Source organism: Panicum hallii, chromosome 7 (assembly GCF_002211085.1).
Source record: "Panicum hallii strain FIL2 chromosome 7, PHallii_v3.1, whole genome shotgun sequence".
Classification (NCBI taxonomy): domain Eukaryota; kingdom Viridiplantae; phylum Streptophyta; class Magnoliopsida; order Poales; family Poaceae; genus Panicum; species Panicum hallii.
Window position 1 is genome coordinate 16,819,241 of NC_038048.1, and position 22,687 is coordinate 16,841,927.

Consider the following 22,687-nt stretch of genomic DNA (forward strand, 5'->3'; position numbering starts at 1 on the left):
TTGGTGAAATGCAATTTTTGTAATATAGGACCTTAAATTTAATCTCATCTTACTTAATTAATTGCATCTCATATAGAATCAACGACACTTGATGATGGAGATTACGAGTTGGTCTTAGGATAAGACCAAGGGTTTTCTGAAGATCCAACCCAAGCCGTCGAGGAACTAATTGAAGCCTCTGACACTTCTGCCCCTAATCCCACTCAAGAAGGCAAGCCCCGGACATAACCCCTACTTTTTCTACACTGCAAATTATAATGTTTATATCTATCTATGCATTATGTCTAGGAGTTGAAATGAAACCTTAGTTGCATAAAATCTTAGGAATCCAATGTATCGTACCCGAGTCCTTATCATTTAGATGCTCTGCTAAATAGGACCGGTAAAAGTCGAGTGATTTTCTGTCACTCGCGCGATATAGGAATTGCATGTTTACAATTCTGCAATCACTATAAGGATGATGGACAGGGTCATGTGCTGTATCATGACCTAAGGATTACCCTGTCTGTTTTGATAAAAGTTTTAAGGTCGAAATGTGTGGTAGTGGTGGCTAAGCATTTGAAAGTACTAGCCACATACCGCGAAATATGGTAAGCCGTAAGCCTAGTACCCGAATGGCCCGACAAATGGACACGTCTCCACCACTCGACTTTTATTTTATGTTTACACGCACCGACGTGTGGGAGTACGTTCTGCATGGCAGACAGGAATACGGGTTTTGTAGTCGCGCTACAGACGTATGTCCTGTACAATTGGTGTGCGTACGGTCCCTGCAGTCGCTTGTGGTGGCCCTGATCCATAACCCGGAATATGAGGGAAACGGTTGCTTCGGAACGTCCTGTTGGTGCTCCAAGCGTGTGTGTTAGGTTTACCTTGCAAGGTTAAATTCAATTCAGAATCGTCCGCCTCTCACGAGGATTGAGACTGCTTATCCCTTTTGCCATATCGAGTAAAAAGTGAAAGGTTCAAAGGAATAATTTTGATGGATGAGAATACTACTTTGCTTGCTTAGTATAAGTGCTCACCTAGAGAACTAATCAAACTAGAATCTGAAAGCTAAAACTTGAAATTAAGTTATACATTTAGTTGCTTTTCCGCTGAAAATAACCCAGAAACCTTGCAATACCTTCATGAGTCTAGGTATGGGCTAAAGTATACCCAAACTCGGGTAAGCCTTGCTGAGTATTAGAATACTCAGCTTTGCTAGTATCTGTTTCAGGTATAACCTTCGAGAATTCCACGGACAACCCTGTGTGGCCAACGTCCGTTCCTTTTGGCTGGTCCGTGGAGTGGGACCCGTCCCCGGCTGGCAGCGACCCTCTGGAGTGACACCAGGCCTTGGGCTAAGCATGGTGTCCACCATCGCGACGTGCGTAGTCGCGTAAACTTTTCTTTCTGCTGTGAGTTTGGACAAGCTGTTACGCTTGTCAGTTTGAACACTGTTTGTATAAGTTTACTTATGTTTGAACCCGGTTTGTAATGATGTATAAATGATTGTAAATTAAAAGTTGATATGCTATTCTGTGATTGTAAATTTGCCTTCGTGCGAGGTAAACCTGCTTCGATCCTGTTGAACCGTGGTTGTATCGGGCGAAGACTCGACAGACCAATGGATTGTTCCATTTGAAGTGCGTTAAGTTAATAACAGTTGTACGGTGATCATTAGCGCACTTGAGTCGGAATAATTCAGGCGGTTCTGCCACAACCCTTTGCCAGCTACGTCTTCTGGAAGCTCGCTACATCCTGAGGCCTCCTCACGCTCGACGTCGCCACAGGCACCACCCGCGAGATCGCTCTTCCCCCGTGGCGCTCTAGTAGCTAGGGGTCGCGGCCAGCCACCTATGTGCTGCACACCCTCATCCTGGATCCACGTGGATGTTGCCGCACAGGGTTGCCATGGACAGCGGTAGTTGCGAGGAGGTCCATCTGCGACCGCTCGCTTCAAGAGCGACAACCACAAGGTTATGCTGCAGTGGGCTTAGCTTCCCCCCCCTTTGGAGCACTGTAATAGAAATATTACGATTATTTATATAAGATGTTGCACTAGTTAATTAGGAAAGTTTCAATATTTTAGTGGCTAATTCACTTTAGAATAGTTTCCCCCTCTTTGGTAATTTCGGGATGTTGCAATATTTAATTTGAGATGTTCCGTTGGTTGATCTATAATGTTGCATAACTTCTATTTTTATGTTGTACTAGATACTTTTTGTAGTACATGATGGTTGGTAAATTTTTTTATATTGAATGGTTGATTCGGAGATGTTGCAATAGGTAGCTTGTGGATTCGAGATGTTACGAATGTTTCAACCTATTTTTATTGTAAGTTTTTTTATGAAGCTGCAATCACGATGCAATTTGGAATGTTTCATCAAATGACCATACGATGTTAGATGGTTCTTTTTTCACGACATTTCAGTATGTTGCGTAATATGCTCCACTTGTGTGTTGTAGTAGTTAGTTTGGGATGTTGTATTTTTCAATGCTACAACATGTAATTTAGTCTGACGATTGAAAGTTGCAAGCAACATGATGCACATGTTGCGGCGGAATTTTTTCAATTCTCGTTGGATGGTTGAGAAGAATTTTTAGTACATATTTTATATATTGCAATTATTATTATTTTTTGTTGCATATACTTGTTTGCTCATGTTGCATATGCTATTATCTTATATTGTACTTGAATAATGGAAAGAATTTTACCGTAGGAACCGTCCGATGCTAGTTCTGGACGTCGGACGTCCGGACGCTGGAATTCCGTTTCTTATTTCTTTTGTGCACGAGGGAAGATATTTTCACCGGACGGTTTGTCCGAGGTGGAGAGATTACTCGGTATGCAGCAGAATCGAACCTATTAGAAGCCGTAAAACTCCGATCCAATGTAAGTAAAAATTTATAACGACGTGTTCACCGCCACTGCCCGCCGAGGCGGCGCACAGTATGTTGCTACGGGCCCAAACAGATCACAACCACCGCAAAACTCAACCACTATCTCTGCGTTCTTGGCCCATCTAAAAAATTATTAACGTCAAGCTGGACCTGAGAACCAACCGGCCCAACCCTCTCATTTCGCACGCCTCCGGCAATCGTCGCCTAGGGTTTAGGCTTCCGGCCGCCGCAGCCTCCACACAACGAGCGAAAGGAGATCGCCGGAACGGAGCCCAGAGATGAACGGGAGCGCGTTCAACGCGTTCAAGTCGCGAGTGCCGATAGCGTGGAGCCCGCGGCTGTACATCACGCTGGTGCGGGGGCTCCCCGGGACGCGGCGCCTCCACCGCCGCACGCTCGAGGCCATGCGCCTCCGCCGCTGCCACCGCACCGTCGAGCACCGTACCACGCCATCGCTTCTCGGAATGCTAACCCAGGTCAAGCGCCTCGTCGTCGTCGAGACCGAGGAGATGTATAACGCGCGGAGGCAGGCAGAGGAGGAGCGACGCGCGCCCAGGCCGCCGCTTTTCATCTCCCACCAGCAGCCGACGCCAACTCCGAACCCGGCAGCAGCCACGCCAGAGGGTTCCGCTGCCACTGCGCCGTAGTCTCTGGTAAGCTTCTCGAGCCCCAATTGTTCCCAGAGTGCTCTGGTTTTTTCTGTTTTCCACATGCCCTTGAAGTGTTTGATCCAATGCCTACAGAGGGAGAGGGAGAGCTTACAGCTGTCAATACGTGTCCTGTTCCCATGAAATTTAAATGTCTTAGTATGAAGAACAAGTCAAGAGTTTGCAGAAGCGATTAATTAAGTTGCCACTTCATTTCTGTACCAAGAGTGCTCTGTATCATACATTAGACCAAATTTTCTACTTTTATTTCCTGATAGGTTGCTGTATCTATTTTGTTACATCCTGATGTGATGTAACCAAATGGAAGGCACAGTTCTAAGTTATAATCAAATTATGCTGGATAGCTCTTAAAAATATTGTAAAAATAAGAATATTAGGCTCCTTTATCGGTCCAAGCAAAAGAATGAGATTGAATGATCTGTGTAGAAGCGGTTTCATTATTAAGGGTTACAGTGGTTAAGGTGTTTTTTGGCTTTGCATAAACGGAAAATGGCCTGACCTTTCTAGGCTTGTATGATTCACACTCATTAGTGAAAGTTGTGGGATTAGGCCATCTAAATCAGGGACAGTGCTTGAAAAACAAACATGTATCTGCTATTTTTTTCATGAGTTGTTTGGTTGACTAGTTATGTTGCATGATATGATTGCATATCAAGCCTGTGGACATCAAATGGTAGAAAAAGGAGAATGGAGACCAATCTTGATCTTAATGTTAATGTTATACCACATGACCTCAATGTGCCCAGGCTGGAGCAGATAATCTAGTGCCAAATATTCATCTCTTGGTTATTCATGTGATTGGTAAGATTATCCACATGTTTGTTACGAGAGAAATTTGTGTGAATAGATATATCTATCACTTATTATTTTCATAACAGCCAAGCTGTTACTGGATGAATCATCCATTTAATTTTTAATCTATATGAAAGGGGAATTCCTTCAATGTATGTTAACATCTTTCATTAACTTTTTTTGAGGGCATCGTCTTCCATTAACTCACAGTGGATGGCGAAGCCATGTTGTTCCACCCAAGTGCACTTGCACCAGGATCCAAACAAAATTTTAGTTATTAGTACCTTGAACTTACCTCTTGTGCACTCCCTGAGTCCCAAATGTGTGCACCACCCTGCTGTTGCTGCCAGCAGATAGCCCATGAGGCTAGCATGTAGCCCAAAAGCCATGCTTGCACCCAATCGTCCAACCAGGGATCACGGCATGGACTTTGCGAGGCTGGCTGCAAGCAAACCATGTGCGTCGTGCATCAGCGGGACCCTCTTGTCTTTTCACCCAGAAACACCGTCCGTGAAGCTGCTCACTCGGCCAAAATTCAAAATCTTTCGTCACATAACAGAAGTGCTAGAGTCACTTGCCATCATCGCTAGTTGCCAGAATCGTTGCCCTTTGCCAGAATCGTTGCCTGCCGCTCAAGCTCTACTTGTTAGCTTCTTTTTGTCCTCCCTTTGCAGCACCCTCTTGGCCTCCCCTCCATTGCTTTACACCATCTCGACTCCCAATGATACACAACTAATTTTCTTACAATTTTTTTTGGCACCAATCAATGACTTTGAAGTAAGCAAGGTAATTCAATTGCTTGATTGCCGGTCTCCTCTTTCAACTAAATTTAGTATTATGGTTTGCTGGGGGTTTACTTTTGCACATAAGAAAAAACATTGCTGCAAATAGCAACACTAGAATTTTGGCACCAGATGATATCAATTGGAACGAGGAGATCCAAGTTGACCCAGGCAATGGAAAGAATAATGTGCTTATCACCCTATCTTAGAGAACTGATAACAAGAGAGTACATTGGAAATGGGCCTTCTCAACGTCAGACTCTTAAATTTTCCATGGGAAATAGACCTTTGTTAAAGAATGTAAATGGGAGGTAATGTATTGCTTTTATTTGATCATTCCAATTCATGAATATTTAAATAATGTGTTTTGCCAATGTGGACCTGCATTATTTTGTTGGTGTCTTAAATTCCTATCAACATTACAAGATTCTTAAGCATTTTACTGTTTCCGGCCATTGAGGCTGTTATTGTATATGACATATATGTTGGCTTATTACTACAAGTGTGCACTCAGGCTCCGAGCTATAGCTTCATTCCTAGATGATTACCCTCAGTTCATAAACTGGATAATTGAGATGGTGTCACTGCGATATTGCTTCTCATGTGACACACGGGAATCACCTAATACTAATAACCTTTCATTTTTCTTCCAAAAATATGATAAGGAATAAAATGGTCTTTTCACGCCCCATGTTATGGTTAAACTTAGGGCTTGTTCAGTTAATCCCCTGGTCTTCTCACGCCCCATGTGATGGTTAAAGTAACTTAGGGCTTATTTGGTTAATCATCTCCCCACTAAAACAAACAAGCCCTACCACTGGTACACCTTGAGCAGCTTTTATTCCAACTGTAGCACCGCTTATGAGAGCAAGCCAGGGTGAATACTTGTGTAACAATGATTTCTTTCATACTAATAAAATCTGGAAATCAGAAACAGTACTAAATAAGACAGTTGCGAACATGCAAAGAGAGCTGATTCTTTCACAGGCCATTATGGGCATTTATAGAATATGCGCATTAACGCCTTACCTGGGGATCTTCATCAAGTAAAACAGATGTCCAATCAGACAGAATTAAGAACAAAATCCTCATCTTTATTGGGATTCATATGGGGATTGCACAGAGGTGAACCGTTAGGGACTAATTATATATGTAGGGGAGCACTAATTTTTACGTGGTCTGGTTATATTAATCATCCCCTAAAATTTGTAGGGAGTTTGGCAAACTTATTGTGTGATGGGGACCATGAGTAACAATGCTGTTTGGCTATGTTATTCAATCCTTAATATTTACTTTTGATTTTCTTGTAGGGCATCAGAAGCCTTTCATGACAGTTCAGCGACATAATAATTAATTTATCTTTTGACTCCAGAAGATATCACTGGATCCTCGCGCTCAACAAGCTCTGCCGACCCATACTCTATGCAACATTGTAGTATGGTCCAACCTACTGTTCCTTGGTCCTATATTTAGATGTGTTTATGGACTGATGGCATTGGTGTTTCAGTGCCTGTGGTTAATCTAGCTCAGTGTCGTTTCAATTACACAAATTCCTGAAAATGCTCTTTAAGATGTGTCATATTGGTTTCTTGCCTAATTTGGCCTGAGGGATGTATCTCAGATTTTAAATTTATTGTATTCTGATTGTTCCAACATTAGCAAAAGGGTTGCTTGCTTCGGTTATATTGCCAGAATTGCTTCAGTTCTGAAAGTGAAACTGTCTTGTAGTCTGGTGATTTTGGCGTTGCGCATTCTAAATCTGATTTTTTGGTGAAAATGTTTTTAAGTTGATATTATAGTTATATATTTGGTTCGTACACTCTTTTTTCTTGTTTACACACTAATAATTACGTGTGAACATGATATGACAGTATTCATATATACAGATCACCACTTTCCAGACTGCGAACACATAAAACAATTGTTCAAACTTAACTCCTTCATAGCACTTGAGTGACGTCAATTACTTTGTGTTTCAGGTTTATTGTCTGCCTATTCATAGTCAGAATATCTGTGATTTATTATTTTTAAAATATTCTACTCCTTTCATTTCAAATTTCAAATTGTAGGTTATTTTAACAAATCTAGATACATAGCAAAATATGTTTAGAAGAGACAAAAAATTAGACATTATGACAAATAGCATGACTCTCAGTCAACCGTGTAAACAACCAGTACCGTAGAGCATCCTCATCCGTTCCGGTCAATTGAGCCTGGTACCCAAGGCTTTTAGTTTACCACCGGTACCGGGCGAGGGTCATCCGTGCCAGCTTTGGCACCCGACGATGCAATAGATTATCGTGGCCTCAATATTCGTGCCAGGGCTTAGATGAAATCGACACCAACGAAAGTATCGTTTCAAGGTACAATTAAGGGAGATGATGGTGGCCTCATTATTCGTGCCAGGGCTTAGATGGAATTGACAACAACGAAAGCATCGTTTCAAGGTACAATTAAGGGCAGTTCAAACCCTCAGCATCATCTAGTGACTCAATGGAAATTTCATTCTCATTAAATAGAGTGTTATTGAATGCCCATGCATTGCTATTGGTGGCAAATACTTTCCATGAGAATTATTTGTTACAACTAAAGTGTTTTTCGTTAAAGACATCAGAGTAACTCAATATGAAATAAAAAACATAGTAAATAATGTTGTTCGAAAGTATTGTATTCAACTAATTATTGAATAGGTTTATCACACGGAAATCTCTACTCCAAGCTCATAATTTCAAAAATATACAAAGAAAGATACATCATAATATCAAAGTCCATCGCAAGGCGCTTTTAAATAGGTTTGTCTGTGATGCAGATCAGATAGTGTTGTACGCTTTGGGGAAGCTTTTTCGATATGCATTCAATCTCGAGCACAATACATTGATAAAAAAATTCTGCCGTAGTGTCTGGCGATCCTGTGCATAAGTGGTGTATATATACGTAAATATCTAATGTATAATGTGTAGTCTGTATTCAATCTGATTCTGTCATGTAGGCTCTTGGGCAAACTACACTTGATCTGAAATATCTAACTGATGTATAATTTGAAGAAATTGGATTCCTGCTTAATATGAAACACATTTCATATTAAGAATGAGAGCTCAACAGGTCAAGAAACTACAATTGATCTTAAATATGAGTTTCAGATGCTGCATCATACATATGAGTTTCAGATGCTGCATCATACATGCTGATGCATGGTTGATGTACCTTCGTGCAGAGGTCTCCCCTTATAATTCCTAATTCTCTAACTGCGCAAAAACTAACTGCAGCCAAGAATCACTATGAACAAAACAAAAAATACCACCATGGAATCTAAGATCTTCTCAAATTTATCAGCTATTTGGTTTCAGGGTGCCTTTGGTTAGGATTTTGCACCTGCTTTTGCTTTTGCAAAAGCCAAAAGCTAACCAAAGAGCCTAAACGCCCCAAGTGCTTTTGCCCAAAAGCTGTTTTCACCCTAGTACAAATGCAAAAGCATCTCCCTCCTGCTTCCAGTGATTTCTGGGGTAAAAAATTACCCACCTGCCACTCGTTATGGAAAAAACGTTTCGCTGTTTATGTTTGCCCCGTCATCCGCTCCACCCCGCGCCGCCCGTCATCCGCCCCACCCCGCGCCGCCTCCCACCGTGCGCCCCCCGGGCGGCGGCCCAGCACCAGCTGCAGGAGCGCCCCGCCAAGGCGCCCGCAGGAGCCCCGCCCCCGCCCCCGCCCGCAGGAGCCCCCCGGCGCCGCACCAGCTGCGGCCCGCAGGAGCCCCACGCCGGCAGCGCCGCACCAGCCGCAGGAGCACCCCCCCCCCCCCCCCGCCGGGCAGCAGGAGGTATGCAGGCCCCTCCCCCCATGGCGGTGGCGCAGATCCAGCCGCAGGAGCCCCCCCCCCCCCCCCCCCGTCGGGCAGCAGCAGGCCGTCAGCCCCCCCCCCCCCGGCAGCAGCAGGCAGCCAGAAGTATTTCGCAACGTGAGTATTTCGCACAAATCTATTATGAATTTTTTTCCAATCTTATCGGTTATTTAGGTGCGGAATTAATAGTCTAGATATAGCATATTTGAGCACCTACATATTATCTGTGTAATATTTGAACAAGCATTTGAGTGAGCGCGTACATTTTATAAAAGTATAAGTCCTTTTGTGTAAGTATTTGATTTACAAAAGTAACTTTCAAATTTATTTAGGGCTAAAGTGTAAAAATGCAAATCATCATGACATGTCTATCCAGTCATTATGACGAGTCTATCCCGTCATCACGATGTGTCATAAATGCTCGCATTTAGGTCTTGAATTTTATAAGTTACGCTCTTTAGGACAAAAGTAATTCAAATCCAACTTTTGTTAAAAAATTTACGTGTAAAAATATAAGTTTTGAGTTTTTAAACTTGAGCCCTAAAGCAATGTTGTAGAGCTTGAAAAACTCTTCAACTTTCGTTTTGGGCATTTCTTCATTAGGGTTTTAAATCAACGGGAAATTTTGTTTTACAAATAGGCCCCTGCAGTTCTCTGATTTTGCGTTTAGGCCCTTGGAAAAGTCCATCTGTTCATCTTCTCTCCTCTTCCTTATCCTGACGTTTCCCTTCTTTTTCTTTTCCCCAACCGGCAGCTCCATCCAAGTTCCATTTTTTCCTCTTCCCTGCCTCCTCCGGTTCCTTCCTCGGGCAGAGCAAAGCGCGGCCCAGGCGTGGCGCGCAGGCACGCAGCGCGGGGCGCATGCGCAGGGCGCCGGTGGCTGGGCGGAGCGCGCTGGCGCGGGCGCTGCACGGCGCGGGCAGGCGAGCAGCGGGCCAGCAGTGCGGCAGGGCGCGGGGCCGAGCGGCTGCGGCCCGGCGTGGGCCCCGAGCGGCGGCGGCGCGGAGCGGGGCCGGCCCAGGCGAGCGCGCCGAAGCCAGTGGCGTAGGCGGCGCAAGCGCGTGCGGCGGTAGCGCGCTGACGGCGGCTAGCGGCAGTGGATCCAGGCGGGCGCTGGCGCACGCGGCTGGGGCGGCCGCGGCTCGGCGCTGGCGGGTGTGGACGCGCGCCGGCGCTGGTGGCAAGCGAAGCAGAGCCGGGGTGCTAGACTGGTGCGGTGCTGGAACAGGAGCAGAGCAGGGCGAGCAGGAGCGGCTGGAGGCGGTGTGCAGGAGCTCGCACGCCGGTGCGAGGGGGCTGGACAGCGCGGAGGGACCTGCGGCGCGGTAAGACGGGGCGAACGCGTGTCCAACAGCAGGAAGAGGAGGAGCAATTTCCTCGGCACGCAAGACAATGACGTGCAGGTGTGCGTGTGCGGATGCGTGACCGGCGGCGCGAAGTGGAACGGTCTGCGCGAGCTTGAGCGTGAAGCTCGCGGTGCTGGAACACACAGGCACACGTATGTGGAGGTGTCGACGAGGCTGTCGGCGAAGACGCAGGAGCAGAACTCAGGGCTCGCGATGCCGCGGCGCGACGACTCGGCGCGGACCCGCACGGGGAAAGCAATGGAGCCGCACGTGAAGGACGTCGGAGATCGTTGAGGAGGAAGCCACGGACGAAATCAAGCGGCACTGCGAACTGCTCGTGGAGAACGGAGGTAGCCTGGCACGGACGGCAGCGGAAGGTGTGATCCTGATGCAGGCAGGCCTCGGTCCTCGCGGAGGCAGAGGAGCGGTTATGGCGTGATGAACCAAAAAGAAAGGCGGCGAAGCGAACGTGGCGACCGGATGCAACGAGCTCGGAGGAGCCACGCATGGCGAGCTCCCTCCACCCATGCAGAGGTCGAAGCAAAAGCAGCACGACGCGGGACTGACGGCCAACTCAGTTCGTTTCCGCAGGCACGTGCGTGTGCAAGGCAATAGACCACGCGCGAGCAGGGTAAGAGCCAATGGTGTGGGAGCAGTACAAGAACAGCGCGCAGGAGATACGACCAAACACGGTGATCCTGCAGGAGGCTACGCGGGTATGCCGGATGTGTTTCAGCAACACACGTGCGTGAGCAGAGAAGGCTCAGCTCGTGAGCAGGAGGATCTTAAGGTTCGCGGAGGAGTTGGCATAGCGAACCCATCCGGCTCTATTGTCTCGTCCCAGGGATCCACAACATCCAGCAGCTCCTATTCCTCGTCGATCGCCAAGCAAGACCACAAGTCACCGTGGAGATTACCCCTTCGACCATCTTCCACCCATGGCAACCCTTCTCGACAAACTTCTTCGTCATCCATGGAGTCTCATCATCGTCAAGCTTTTCTTTTCGCTGATCCTATCGCCACGGGGCTTCACTTTCCGCGTGTTCTCCTTCATAACCAAGGCTACCCCAAGGTTTGCCCTAATTCACTGAATCTTCTTAATGTCGGCGATTCCTTTGCCGGAATATCGCCGTTAACTTCCTGTTATCTATTTTCCTGGACCTAGGACTTGATTGCTATGTTTTGGAAAAGTTCTAGGGTGTTCTTTGTAAAATTTCCAAAGCTTTCTGTATTTCAAATCGATGGACTTCTACATTTCATAGATTTTCGTAGGAAGTTCATAAAAATGTAAAATCAGTTTTGTTTGAAATCCTAAGTCAAACCCTACAAGTTTTAAGTTGTGCTCGTGAGTTGAAAATCTCTGATGTGTGGTTTAGGTCAAATATTAGGGAATGAATGTTTTATTGTGCTTATATTGTATGCATGTGTTATAGCTGGAAGATAAATTATAGGGTGTATGTTTTAAGTGGAGAAGTGTGATAGTTAGTTAATCCTATCACCCTAGTGCTCATACCCCTATCATCAAGACATTGTCCTTGTCTTGATTGCTGTTTCTTTAGGTTCCTTGTCGTATAAGGATCCCCGTTAGTTCTTGTGTGTCTGCTGCTTAGCTAATATGTCTCGACAGCTATACTTCAGTGGCAGGTTATCAACCCAGCCACTTAACATCTGTTTTCTTTAAGTCTATGATGTTTCTGCGTAACCGCTATCAGCCGATGCATTTCTTGTGAGATGTTTCTACCATCGGCTGGTTAGCTGAAACGGTTGTTATCTTTCTAGTATCGGCTACTGCCAGTAACATTCTGTTATTCCGTCCTACATCGGCTATCACATAGCCGATCAATTTGAGGTGCACACACGATCTTAGGGTTCTTGCCATCGGCCGACCCAAGCCGATTTTGGTTGCTTTTCCATATCGGTCAAACACGGTCGATCGATCCTTAGTTCTCTCATCCTTATCCACACCCTTCTATCAGTCGATTTATCGGCTGAGCAATCGACTATCTACTTATCGGTCATATACCCTTAACCACACTCCATTTGGCTATACGCCACTCAATAGTTGTGCTGACGTAATCGAGTCGATATAACCACACTTAGTTACCTAGAATAACACTTAAGCACATCTCAGTTAAGACAACTACTTTAGGAATCACCCCTCTGCTGAAGTACTCGATGCTTTCATCGATCGTCTAGAAACCCGATGCACCTTTCAGTCGACTAAACCTCTGTTGTTTCCAATCGGCTTTGTTGTAATCTTCAACGAGTAGCCGATTCTAATTAGTTGTCCACCTAAAGCTCCGTCTAAGTTTAGTTTTAGATCTTTTTGGTTGTTTTGTGAATAATATGTTAAATGAGTGCTAAATTGCAACTGTATTATGAAGTAAGGTAGTTTTATGTGCACACTTTGAATGAAATATTGCATTGCATGTAGATACGACTACTTCTACAAACGGTACTTACGAGATCTCCCAGAAGTCTGCAAAGGATGTTTCTGAAGACCAAGTGAACGCCACCAAGGGATATCGTAAGCCCCGAACCAAAGTTCGGAAGATAACAATACTAACATCCCTAACTTCAGTCCCACCAGTAAAGGCAAGCCCCGGACATATCCCACTACTTTATTTACACTGCAATCTATGTCTATTTATATTGTATCTTGCATTACATCTAGGAGTTGAAATGAAACCCTAGATGCATGAATCTTAGGAACCAATGTATTGAACCCGAGTCCTCATCGCTTAGATGCTCTGCTAAATAGGACCGGCAAAAGTCGGGTGATTTCCTGTCACTCACGCGATATAGGAGTTGCTTGTTTACGATTCTGCAACCACTATAAGGATGACGGACAGGGTCATGTGCTGTGTCATGACCTGGAAGTTTACCCTGTCTATTTTGATAAAAGTTTTAAGGTCGAAATGTGTGGTAGTGGTGGCTAAGCATTTGAAAGTACTAGCCACATGCCGCGAAATATGGTAAGCGGTAAGCCTAGTACCCGATTGGCCCGGCGAATGGAACGCGTCTCCACCACTCGACTTTTATTTTATGTTTACACGCACCGACGTGTGGGAGTACGTTCTGCATGGCAGACATGAATACGGGTTTTGTAGTCGCGCTACAGACGTATGTCCTGCACGAGTGATGTGCGTACGGTCCTGCAGTCGCTTGTGGTGGCCCCGATCCATAACCCGGAATATGAGGGAAACGGTTGCTTCGGAACGCCCTATTGGCATTCCAGGCGTGTGTGTTAGGTTTACCTTGCAAGGGTTAAATTCGATTCGTTTTAACAGTAGCTTATTTACTTAATTTACAACAACTTTCATGTTGAAGTCCTATAGACAAGGTTATTTGTTATGGTTAATAAATTGATTTCCTTAGATTGGACAGAAAACAACAGGAACCAAGATGAACTTTGTTTAATGATTTAGCTATTTTGGGAGTGAATTTTTATCCAGTTCATCCATAACTCAATTTTTATTCGAATTTAAAGATATGCAGCTTGCACGACCTTTCTATCCTCACAACCTCACAGTTGCCACTAACTTGGCCTTACGGAGTTATTTCGGTGGCTTAATTAGTACGTCTCTCCCTATAATAACTAGTCGAGCACTCTTCGTTCTTAACCTATCATACTCGCGGTACTCGCGGCTAGTGTATCTGAAAAAACTCACATAGATATCCTAATTTATATTGGCACCTGGCTATATTCCAATATTTCCATAGGGCTTTACGAGTTAGATATAATCCTTAACGAGTCCAACGCGTTCTGCGGTCAAGTCTTGTAAAACTTATTTTAAAGATTTGTTGCATACCTCAGTGTACACTTTTCGCTCTGATACCAGCTGTGGCAGAACCGCTCGAATTAATCTAGCTCAAGTGCACTAACCATCATCCATAAAGATGAACTGGCTACCATGCACTTCAAACGGAGTAATCCGATAGTCTGTTGGGTAAATCCTGATACGACCACTTAATATTTCAATCGAAACAAAGTGTACACTTAACTCGCACGAAGGCAAGTCCAGAGATTATAACATTTCACAACTTTTATCTCACAAATCTAACAGTTTGTCGGGTAAATCCCTATGCGACCACTTAATATTTCGATCGAAACAAAGCGTACACTTAACTCGCATGAAGGCAAGTCCAAAGATTACAATATTCCAAAACTTTTATCTCACAAGTCTCACATCAATTATTGCAGGTCAACTTTATCAAACGAGTACTTTAAAGTTCAAACATAGAAACTTTATTCAGAGTTTAAGTAGCAGCGGAAAGAAAACACGATCATCTATCGTCGATTTGGATACCACGATGAAGCCCATATGTGGCATCACTCGGCAGAGTCATTGTTGGCCGGGGACGGATCCCACTCCACGGTCCAACCAGTCAGCAAAGTACATGGCTACGTCAAACCAGCTATCATATCTTCAAAAGACACACCTAAAAATATTGCCACAATAAAGACTGAGTATACTAATACTCAGCAAGACTTACCCGGCTAGTGGTATGAGAATACCGACTCCTAAGCATTCATGGTTCTAAGGTTCTAGGGTTTCTTTTGCTAAAAAGCAACAAAGAGTAAGTCCTTAATTTTATATTTTAGCTTTTAATATTCTAGTTCATTTAACATCTCTAAGTGAGCATCTATCTCTAACCAAACATGATGGAAAATATTTAATCATTCGACAAGTTTCATCATAGCCACGGTTCCTCTTGTTACTCTATGTGGCAGAAGTATTAAATAGTCTCAATTACCGCGAGAAATGGATGATTGGGATCGAATTTCATAACCTTGCAAGGTAAACCTAACACACACACACATGGAGTACCGAAGGGTCACCCCAAGCAACTTTTCCCCTTTCTTTCCGGGTTGTGGATCAGAGTCACCCTCCCCGACTATAGAGCCACGCTCTGCACTCGCATGTGTATATCCATCTGAACTTCATTCAAGTAGGGTGGAAGTAAAGTCCACTTGCCGGGCCAATCGGATACTTACATCAACCCACCGGCTGTGTGGACCAGCGACGACGACCTTGTACGAGAGATGAGGAGATCTCTTTCTTGGTGGAGAAGCTCCATAGTGAAGACAGTATCAATTTGATCGGAAGAGATAGTGGTGAGCCTTGCCTGTGTGGAAAGCATCTCTCATCCGGCTTGGCGTGAGCATAGTGATGAGTCCAAGACCTTGACGTGAAGAGACTTGGTGACTAGGAGCATATCGTTGGTGGAGCTCCAGCGCTTACTTAGAAGTGGCATTTGCCTACCAATACTATGGGATAAAATCGCCGTGCTGAGTTTGCATCTCTCCAACCCACTCCTCTATGTTTCCGCATTTTATATTTGAAACTTGTGTATCTTTATCTTCTTAGAGTAGTTCTTACTAGAACTGGTTGTAGATTGCAAAACTCCTTTTTGGATGGGTTACATAGGAACCATAGTTGCTCATTTGGATAGCAGATCTGATTTATATTTTATGCATTTTAACGATAGTGTTAGTTTAAGATTTTAGATGGCCTAATTCACCGCTTCCTCCGTTCGGCATACGACCACTGATTCCTTCCACCGTGCATACCATGTCCATTCCGTTATGCATGCGAGTACGTTGCGCACAAACAACGAGACAAAGCACGGTATGTCGGGTCGCTAGAAAATAATGAGCGGGCCATGGTCACAACTACCTGCTAGTGTGCAGCATTACCTGCAGGGACTCTTGGAGATAGAGACATCACAACTCAAAGTCCTCATTTTGTTTGGTCATACAGTACATAGCAGATCAGGAGATGACACAGCTGCATTATCATCACATACTTACTATATATAGCTACTAGCAATAGCACACAGGACAGGGCTCCAATTAATCAGTCCCGCCCCTATATGCCCAATGGTACATAATAACACGCTCCTCCAGGGCTGCTGATAGATGATGCACCGAAGCATCACCGCGCCGGCCGGCTACGGACGGTGCTCACGCAGTGGTGGCGGCGGCACAGACCGGCAGGTCGTCGTCCTTGGTCGGTCGCTGCTTGAGGATGGGGTTGCTCTCGAAGAAGTTGAACGGCTTGAGGTCGAAGCCGGAGGACACGGTGGGCATGATGGGGAAGTCCTCCTGGCACGGTATGTGGTGGAACCCTAGCGTGTACCACAGCACCAGATCTCTGTTCTCGATCGGACGGTCCCTGTTCATCCATGCCATCACCATCACATACAATAATCAACTTCCATGAATCGGATGGATCAAAGTCTAGTAGCAGATACGGAGAACGTGTGCACAAACAAACCTGTCAGCCCAAGTGGCCAGTGTGTCCTCCCCTTTGCTCTGGTACACGAACAGCCCGCCTGCCCATTCCTCGCTCTTGTTGTAGGGTGTCACCCATATCTGATTGTTCGTGAAGGCGCCTCTCATTTGGGGCGGATCCTCGGGGTCCAGCAAGCTGGCGGCGGTGCCGGCGGGGACGACCTTGTAGCCGACGGGGTTGCCGACGCGTGTCTTCTTGGCCGGGTTGATGACGTGGAACTCAGCCGGCTCGTAGAGCTTGAGGCGCACCTGGGCGTCCTTCTCGGTCCGGGCGACGCGGCGGGTGGCCTTGAGGTAGCTCTTCCGTGGGGATTCGCCGGGGCCCGTCTCCTGGCGAGCCATCTCGACCCGCACGAAGGAGTTGTCGGCGCCGTCGACGTCCATGTCCAGCCGGAAGGTGACGAAATGGTCGTGGATGACGCCGATGACGTTCTCGGAGAGGAGCGTGCCGTGCATGTCCTCGTTCTCGCGGGCCTGCCTCAGGTGCGAGTAGGCCGTGCCTTTCACCATGAGGATGCCGCTGAGCCCAACCTTTGATTTTCATTTCATAGACGATGATTATGTAAGCTCATCAGTAAAACAAATATCACCGTTAATTATTACACGCCGAATATATATACTATCTCTGCAGTAAACAAGACTGATTAACTAATAATCCGTCCATGGATAAGTTTGTAGCTAGCACAACAACATTCACTGTTGAGGGAAGTTAATTAGCACTTGCGTGTTCCCAGCATGCTTGCTTATCCTTCTAAAGCTAGCCGATCGCCATCACTGGACCATTGACTGTTGAATGAAATGGATGGGATGACTAAACGGCGCCATTTTCTGTCGTCGACGAATTGTGTTGTGGATAGTTGGAAGCTGAGGCAACAAGCTGACTATGGCGGCCGAGGCCCCAATAATGGCCGTGCCCATCCGAGTAACGTGAAGCTCCACCAACTAGCAAGAATATCCCTGATCTTTAATTTAGGGTTCAATTAAGTCGCTGGAACCATCATGCATGAGAATCTGATGACTGAAGCGCTAGTACTCCCTCCACCCATAATATATATACATATTTGTTAGTGCAGAGATCTTAAGAACTGGAATCGACAGCCTCCAATTTGTTGATATATATATATATATATATATATATATATTATGTTCCCTTGTTGTACTTTCCTTTTTTATAGGGTCACCATGCTGTATGTACCTTAACTACACAACTACACGAATTGTAAGAAAGTCTACTATATCATTAAAAAGGACAAGCAAATTAAATCTTTTGTTCAGAGTTTAGTCAGCAAATCAATCGTCCTAATTTCTTGCTGATCGATCCAAATATATGCCACTGACGATGTGCACTTGCAGAAGCGTCGTGTGCTTAAAAATTCTGGCACGTTTATACACGTACGGATGAGAGAGGGAGGGAGAGGTATCGCGAGTACCTTGATGCGGATGAGGCCGTCCATCTGGAACTCCCAGTCCATGATGTAGTCGTAGTTGGCCACGGAAGCCACCATCCGCGCCACCAGCGTCACCTTCGGACGCGACTCCCTTATCTGCAGGAGAGCATTATTTGAGTCTTTTGTCCTTCGGAGGGAGAGCAAAATATCAGAGGCCAGTGTCACTAGCTTAGCTAGGGTCCAACCACAGATAGAACAACACAGTACCGCCGTTATACGTTGCATCATGGATAGAGCCATCGGTTTGATGATATATAGCTACCTCAGATGTCGTAAACATCATGGACACTAGTTTGCACACGTGCATGTAAAAGAAATGGTCATGTTCAATCATGAATGGCTGAGATGATATCTCTAATCTACTGTGTCATCCATGCATCCGGCGTCACTAACACTACCACCAACTCTATACTGACCGCCGGTTAAATCTTCTGTAAAAGTTTTCAGTAAGGAAAGAAATCCCGGCAAGTGTGTGTGTATAGTTTTGTTCAAGATTCTTCCTCATTCCCAGACAAGTTCTGAAGATTCTTCTAAAGAAAAAGCTCACTGATCTCGTCTCCACCACGCCAGTCTTTGTCACATACTTGCCAGTTGCCACTGGCGAAAAAAGATGACCGGCGGCTACATTTGGCACGCCACCGCCTAGCCTGACGTATAGACTGGCGCCGTGGCAATAATCTAGACAACACCTAGTTCAATTCAGGTCCCCATTGTTTCTTATTATCTAAATTTCTTTTTCTACCATAGTCATTTGTTCAATCTTGAACCAACTTCCAGAATATCTCTGAAGTTATTCTTTTCTGTCACGAGTCTTTGAAATTCAGATTTTTTTTCGTTTTGTATTTCAGGAAAGATTGAATAGGACGATTGCAGATGCTGTCAGGTTGCTGATCGCATCTGCAATTCAAGATTCTCGCTCTTGGTTCTTACACTCCTAGTCCTATAGCGTCGAAAATATCTTAAGCAACTCTCTGGCACCCTCTGCAAGTAGACAAAAACCCTTTTATATTTGAAAGGTAAGAGTTGACAAAAAGAAAAAACTAGAGGAGGAACAGCTACGTGCAGAAACCACTATCTAGCGTATGACACACCGCCCTAGTGACGCACAGCAGGAGAAAAAAGGACAAGATCGATCGATGATGGAGAGTGTAAGCACACTTACGTCCATGCCGGTGATGGGGCTCTCCGAGTGCCGCCACGCGACGTCACCGGCGTACCGCTCGAAGACGCAGATCATGTTCTCGCGCACGTAGGGCCGGCCGTCCGCTGCCACGAAGACGCCGTCGAGGTAGCGCGCGTGGCGCGGGCAGTCGTTGAGCGGCACCAGCGGCATGGCCTGCAGCCCGAAGCCGTACTCGCCGGCGTCCATGTAGGTCTTGAAGTACCAGGCCTCGGAGGGGTCCATGTACGGCACGAACAGCTCCGACGCCATGCCCTTGTACAGCACCTCCCGGTGCGCGCCCGTGCCCGGGTCCTGCACCCGCGCGCGCGACACCACCATGCCGGCGCGCGCGTCCGCCTTCAGGTGGAGCTCCCACCCGCTCCACCGCACCGTGTGCCCATCCACAAGCTCGACGCCCGGGCCCGACGGCGCCGGCTCAATCGACGGCGTGCGCACCTTCTGGAACCCGAGGCCGGCTCCGTTCGATGCCCGGTTACCTTCTTCTTGCATGTGGCGGGCGTACCGGTAGTCGGTGTTCGCGGCGGCCGGGATCGGGATGCCGGTGCCGCGGTCCGAGATGTGGATGACCTGCCTTATGTCCATGTCGACCAGCACAGTGAGGCCCTCGATAGGGCGCATATAGAAGTTGGCCGTACCCTCGGCGGAGAAGCACTGGACCTTGATCAGCCGGCGGTTCTCCTCGGTGGGGCCGTACCACCCGAGGGAGATGGGCAGGCACGCCACGTCGGACAGACGGACGCCGCGCCGGCGGATGGTGGCGTTGAACGCCGGGTCAGCGAACGGCGCGAAGCAGAGAGACACCTGTTCGTCCATGGTCATGGTCGGATACCCGGAGGCGGGGACAGGCAGAGGAGTCACGGCGCCGCCCGCGAGGTCGACGGCGAGGACGAAGGCCTCGCCGCGGAACCGGACGACCGCCACGGCGCGGCGCGGTGGCAGCGGGTCGGCGCCCTTCCGCCAGCCCAGGACGACGGCCTTCTCCGGCTCGTCCAGCGCGAGCGAGTGCACGAACAGGGACGACGGCGACGACGCGAACGGCGGGTGCGCGCGGAGGAGCTCGCGCGCGCGGTTGATCTCGCCGACCGTCAGCGGGTCCAGCGGGTGGCGCGGCACGTCGTTCTCGTGCGACGGCGGCTTGGGCTTGGGCTTCGTCTGGTCGGCCTGGCGGCACCCCCACGGCGCGAACCGGGTGCAGCTGCTGCCCGCCGCGGCGGCGGCGTCGAAGAGCGAGGTTGTGGGCGTGTCGATGCCGCGTGGAAGGTGGAAGGCGGAGCGGAACACGAGGAGGACGAGGGCGGCGCCGAGGGCGAGGAAGATGAGCCGGAGCAGGGAGGTGGAGTGATCCATTGGAGCGGTGGGTGTCTCCTCTCTGGCCTTGGCGTGTGCACTGCACTGAGCTCAGTGAGGAGCGCTGCCGCCGTATATATGGTGAGTTGGTGAGAGTGCTTGGGGCCTTGGGGTGTTGGGACGAGGGCGGCTGCTCCAGTATCGGATTTTTTAAAGAGAGCTGCCGCCTCCTCGCACGAGAGCCCTCGGCGCCTCCCGTGCTGCTAGGTGTACTCTGAAAACTTTGCAAAAAAGTCCTTCAAATATTCAAAATCAACCCGTAGTACCATTGTAGTCCTAGCCGCTCCCGCATTGGCCTACTCCTGTTCTCAACTTGTCATCCGTGCCTCCCTCCTCTCTCTCACTCAGGGAAGGCGGCGACGGCACGGCCTGGTGAAGGAAGGGGTGGAGCGAGATGCCGACACGGACTCCGACTCCGACGCCTAAGCCTCAGGTGGCCCTCTCTCCCCATTAGGCCCTCGCACCCTGCCCGCGCGCCCTCCCACACGGGGAGACGTGGATCTGAGCGCGTGCTCATGGCGGAGCACCGGCGAGCGCCAAGCGGTGCTAGCGGACGGTGCGCAACAGCAGCAGCACGCCGGAGTGGGGTCATGGCTACATGCCTGGAGCCCTGAACCGGCTGGCTGCCGCTCCTGCGTGTGGCACGCCATGCTCGTGCGGCCGGGCGGCTGGTGGCCAGCGTTGGAGAGCACAGCAGGAAGCACACAGCCGCACGGCAGCAGCCCTGCAGCAGGTATTCCAATCCCCGTTCCCCAATCTCTATTTCAATCTTGAATTCTTGATCCATCATTCTTTAGATTCGTAGATGCGTAACTTCTTTGGCCCAAGAATGAAAAACAATTTAATTTCTAATTCCAGATTGTACAACAACCGACCGGAATCGAAGAAGGGATTTTTCTTTAGGAACAATGGTACAATACAAATACAAATAAATTGGAGCATTTTAATCGGAGCCTCCAGTATTTAGGATTTCTAACATGTTTGTGCTCTTTTTATGAGCAGATTTTGTGTGTTTTGATTTTGCTAGCCCGTGCACTGCATGGGTTCCTGTTAGTTTCTTTGAATTGTCCAACTTGCAGTAGGTTCAGGTTATCGTGCTAATGTTTGATGAAAATGAAAGAGGCGAGGATAGACTGAATCACCCTTAGTTAGGTATTTATTTTGTAGCACACCATGTATAATTAAGCTTGGAATCGAGATATCTTCAAAATTCTGTATTTTATCCTTCACTTATATGAACTATATGTAAGTGGGGTTTGGTACAGTTCTTTAGGTGCTAAGATAGTGACCCTAGGCGTGGAGATTCACCAGTTCCGCCACTGCCCGCACCTCCCCTGCTGGAGGCGACGTTCCGTGAGCCGGGAGACACGGATGCTGTGGTGCCCTCCGCGTTGGCGGCGGATAGAGAGGGAAAGGTAGAGGAGGTTCTGTTGTGCCGATAGCTGCAGTTCCTGCTCATGTCGGTGGTGGGCGCACTGCTGCGGCATACCGACGATGCCATTTACCAGCGCTGCACTTTGGCAGCAGCATTCATGTCAATACCAAGGCCTCGTTTAGATCGCAAATTTGTATAACATTTGGAACTTTTTGCTACTGTAGCGTTTTCGTTTGTATTTGACAAATTTTATCTAATCATGATCTAACTAGGCTTAAAAGATTCGTCTCGTGATGTACAATTAAACTGTGCAATTAGTTATTTTTTTTACATACATTTACTGCTCCATGTATGTGTGCCAAAATTGATGTGATGGAGAGAGAGTGTAAAAATTATAACATTTGCAATGCATCTAAACGGGGCCCAAGGCAAAGGCTTCCGCGCTGGGGAGCCATCGAGGACGCTAGGCGCAGGCTGGGACACTGCAACCACTACTAGCATCTTATCCTCAGTTCAGTTTGTAACTCCTTTTACACCTTTGGTGGCAGTCTTGCAGGTTCAGATCCTTAAAATTTGCCATGTTATTTTGGCTTGGGATCAACAGAAAGTCATCATTTTGCCCTCTTCTTTTAATGTTACAGCGTCTTCTTTGAGAACTTTGTACATGTAAGGTCGACGATTACCTGTGCATCTTCTAAGAACGGAAGCTTCTTTTCTAGGAATA

At 47.2% G+C, this 22,687-nt stretch overlaps 2 protein-coding genes across 2 annotated transcripts; one reads left to right on the top strand and one right to left on the bottom strand.

Moving 5' to 3' along the window:
- The first annotated feature begins 3,043 nt into the window (after positions 1 to 3,043).
- LOC112898868 lies at positions 3,044 to 6,819 on the top strand. The gene is made up of 2 exons (XM_025967172.1): positions 3,044 to 3,539; positions 6,439 to 6,819. The coding sequence occupies exon 1, from the start codon at positions 3,165 to 3,167 to the stop codon at positions 3,531 to 3,533; it is 369 nt and encodes a 122-aa protein (XP_025822957.1). The 5' UTR covers positions 3,044 to 3,164; the 3' UTR covers positions 3,534 to 3,539; positions 6,439 to 6,819.
- A 9,213-nt stretch (positions 6,820 to 16,032) lies between these two features.
- On the bottom strand, positions 16,033 to 20,729 carry LOC112899482 (primary amine oxidase-like). The gene is made up of 4 exons (XM_025967967.1): positions 19,221 to 20,729; positions 18,041 to 18,154; positions 16,594 to 17,141; positions 16,033 to 16,491 (listed from the first exon to the last, which is right to left on the bottom strand). The coding sequence occupies exons 1-4, from the start codon at positions 20,586 to 20,588 to the stop codon at positions 16,281 to 16,283; spliced, it is 2,241 nt and encodes a 746-aa protein (XP_025823752.1). The 5' UTR covers positions 20,589 to 20,729; the 3' UTR covers positions 16,033 to 16,280.
- Between the last annotated feature and the right edge of the window lie 1,958 nt (positions 20,730 to 22,687).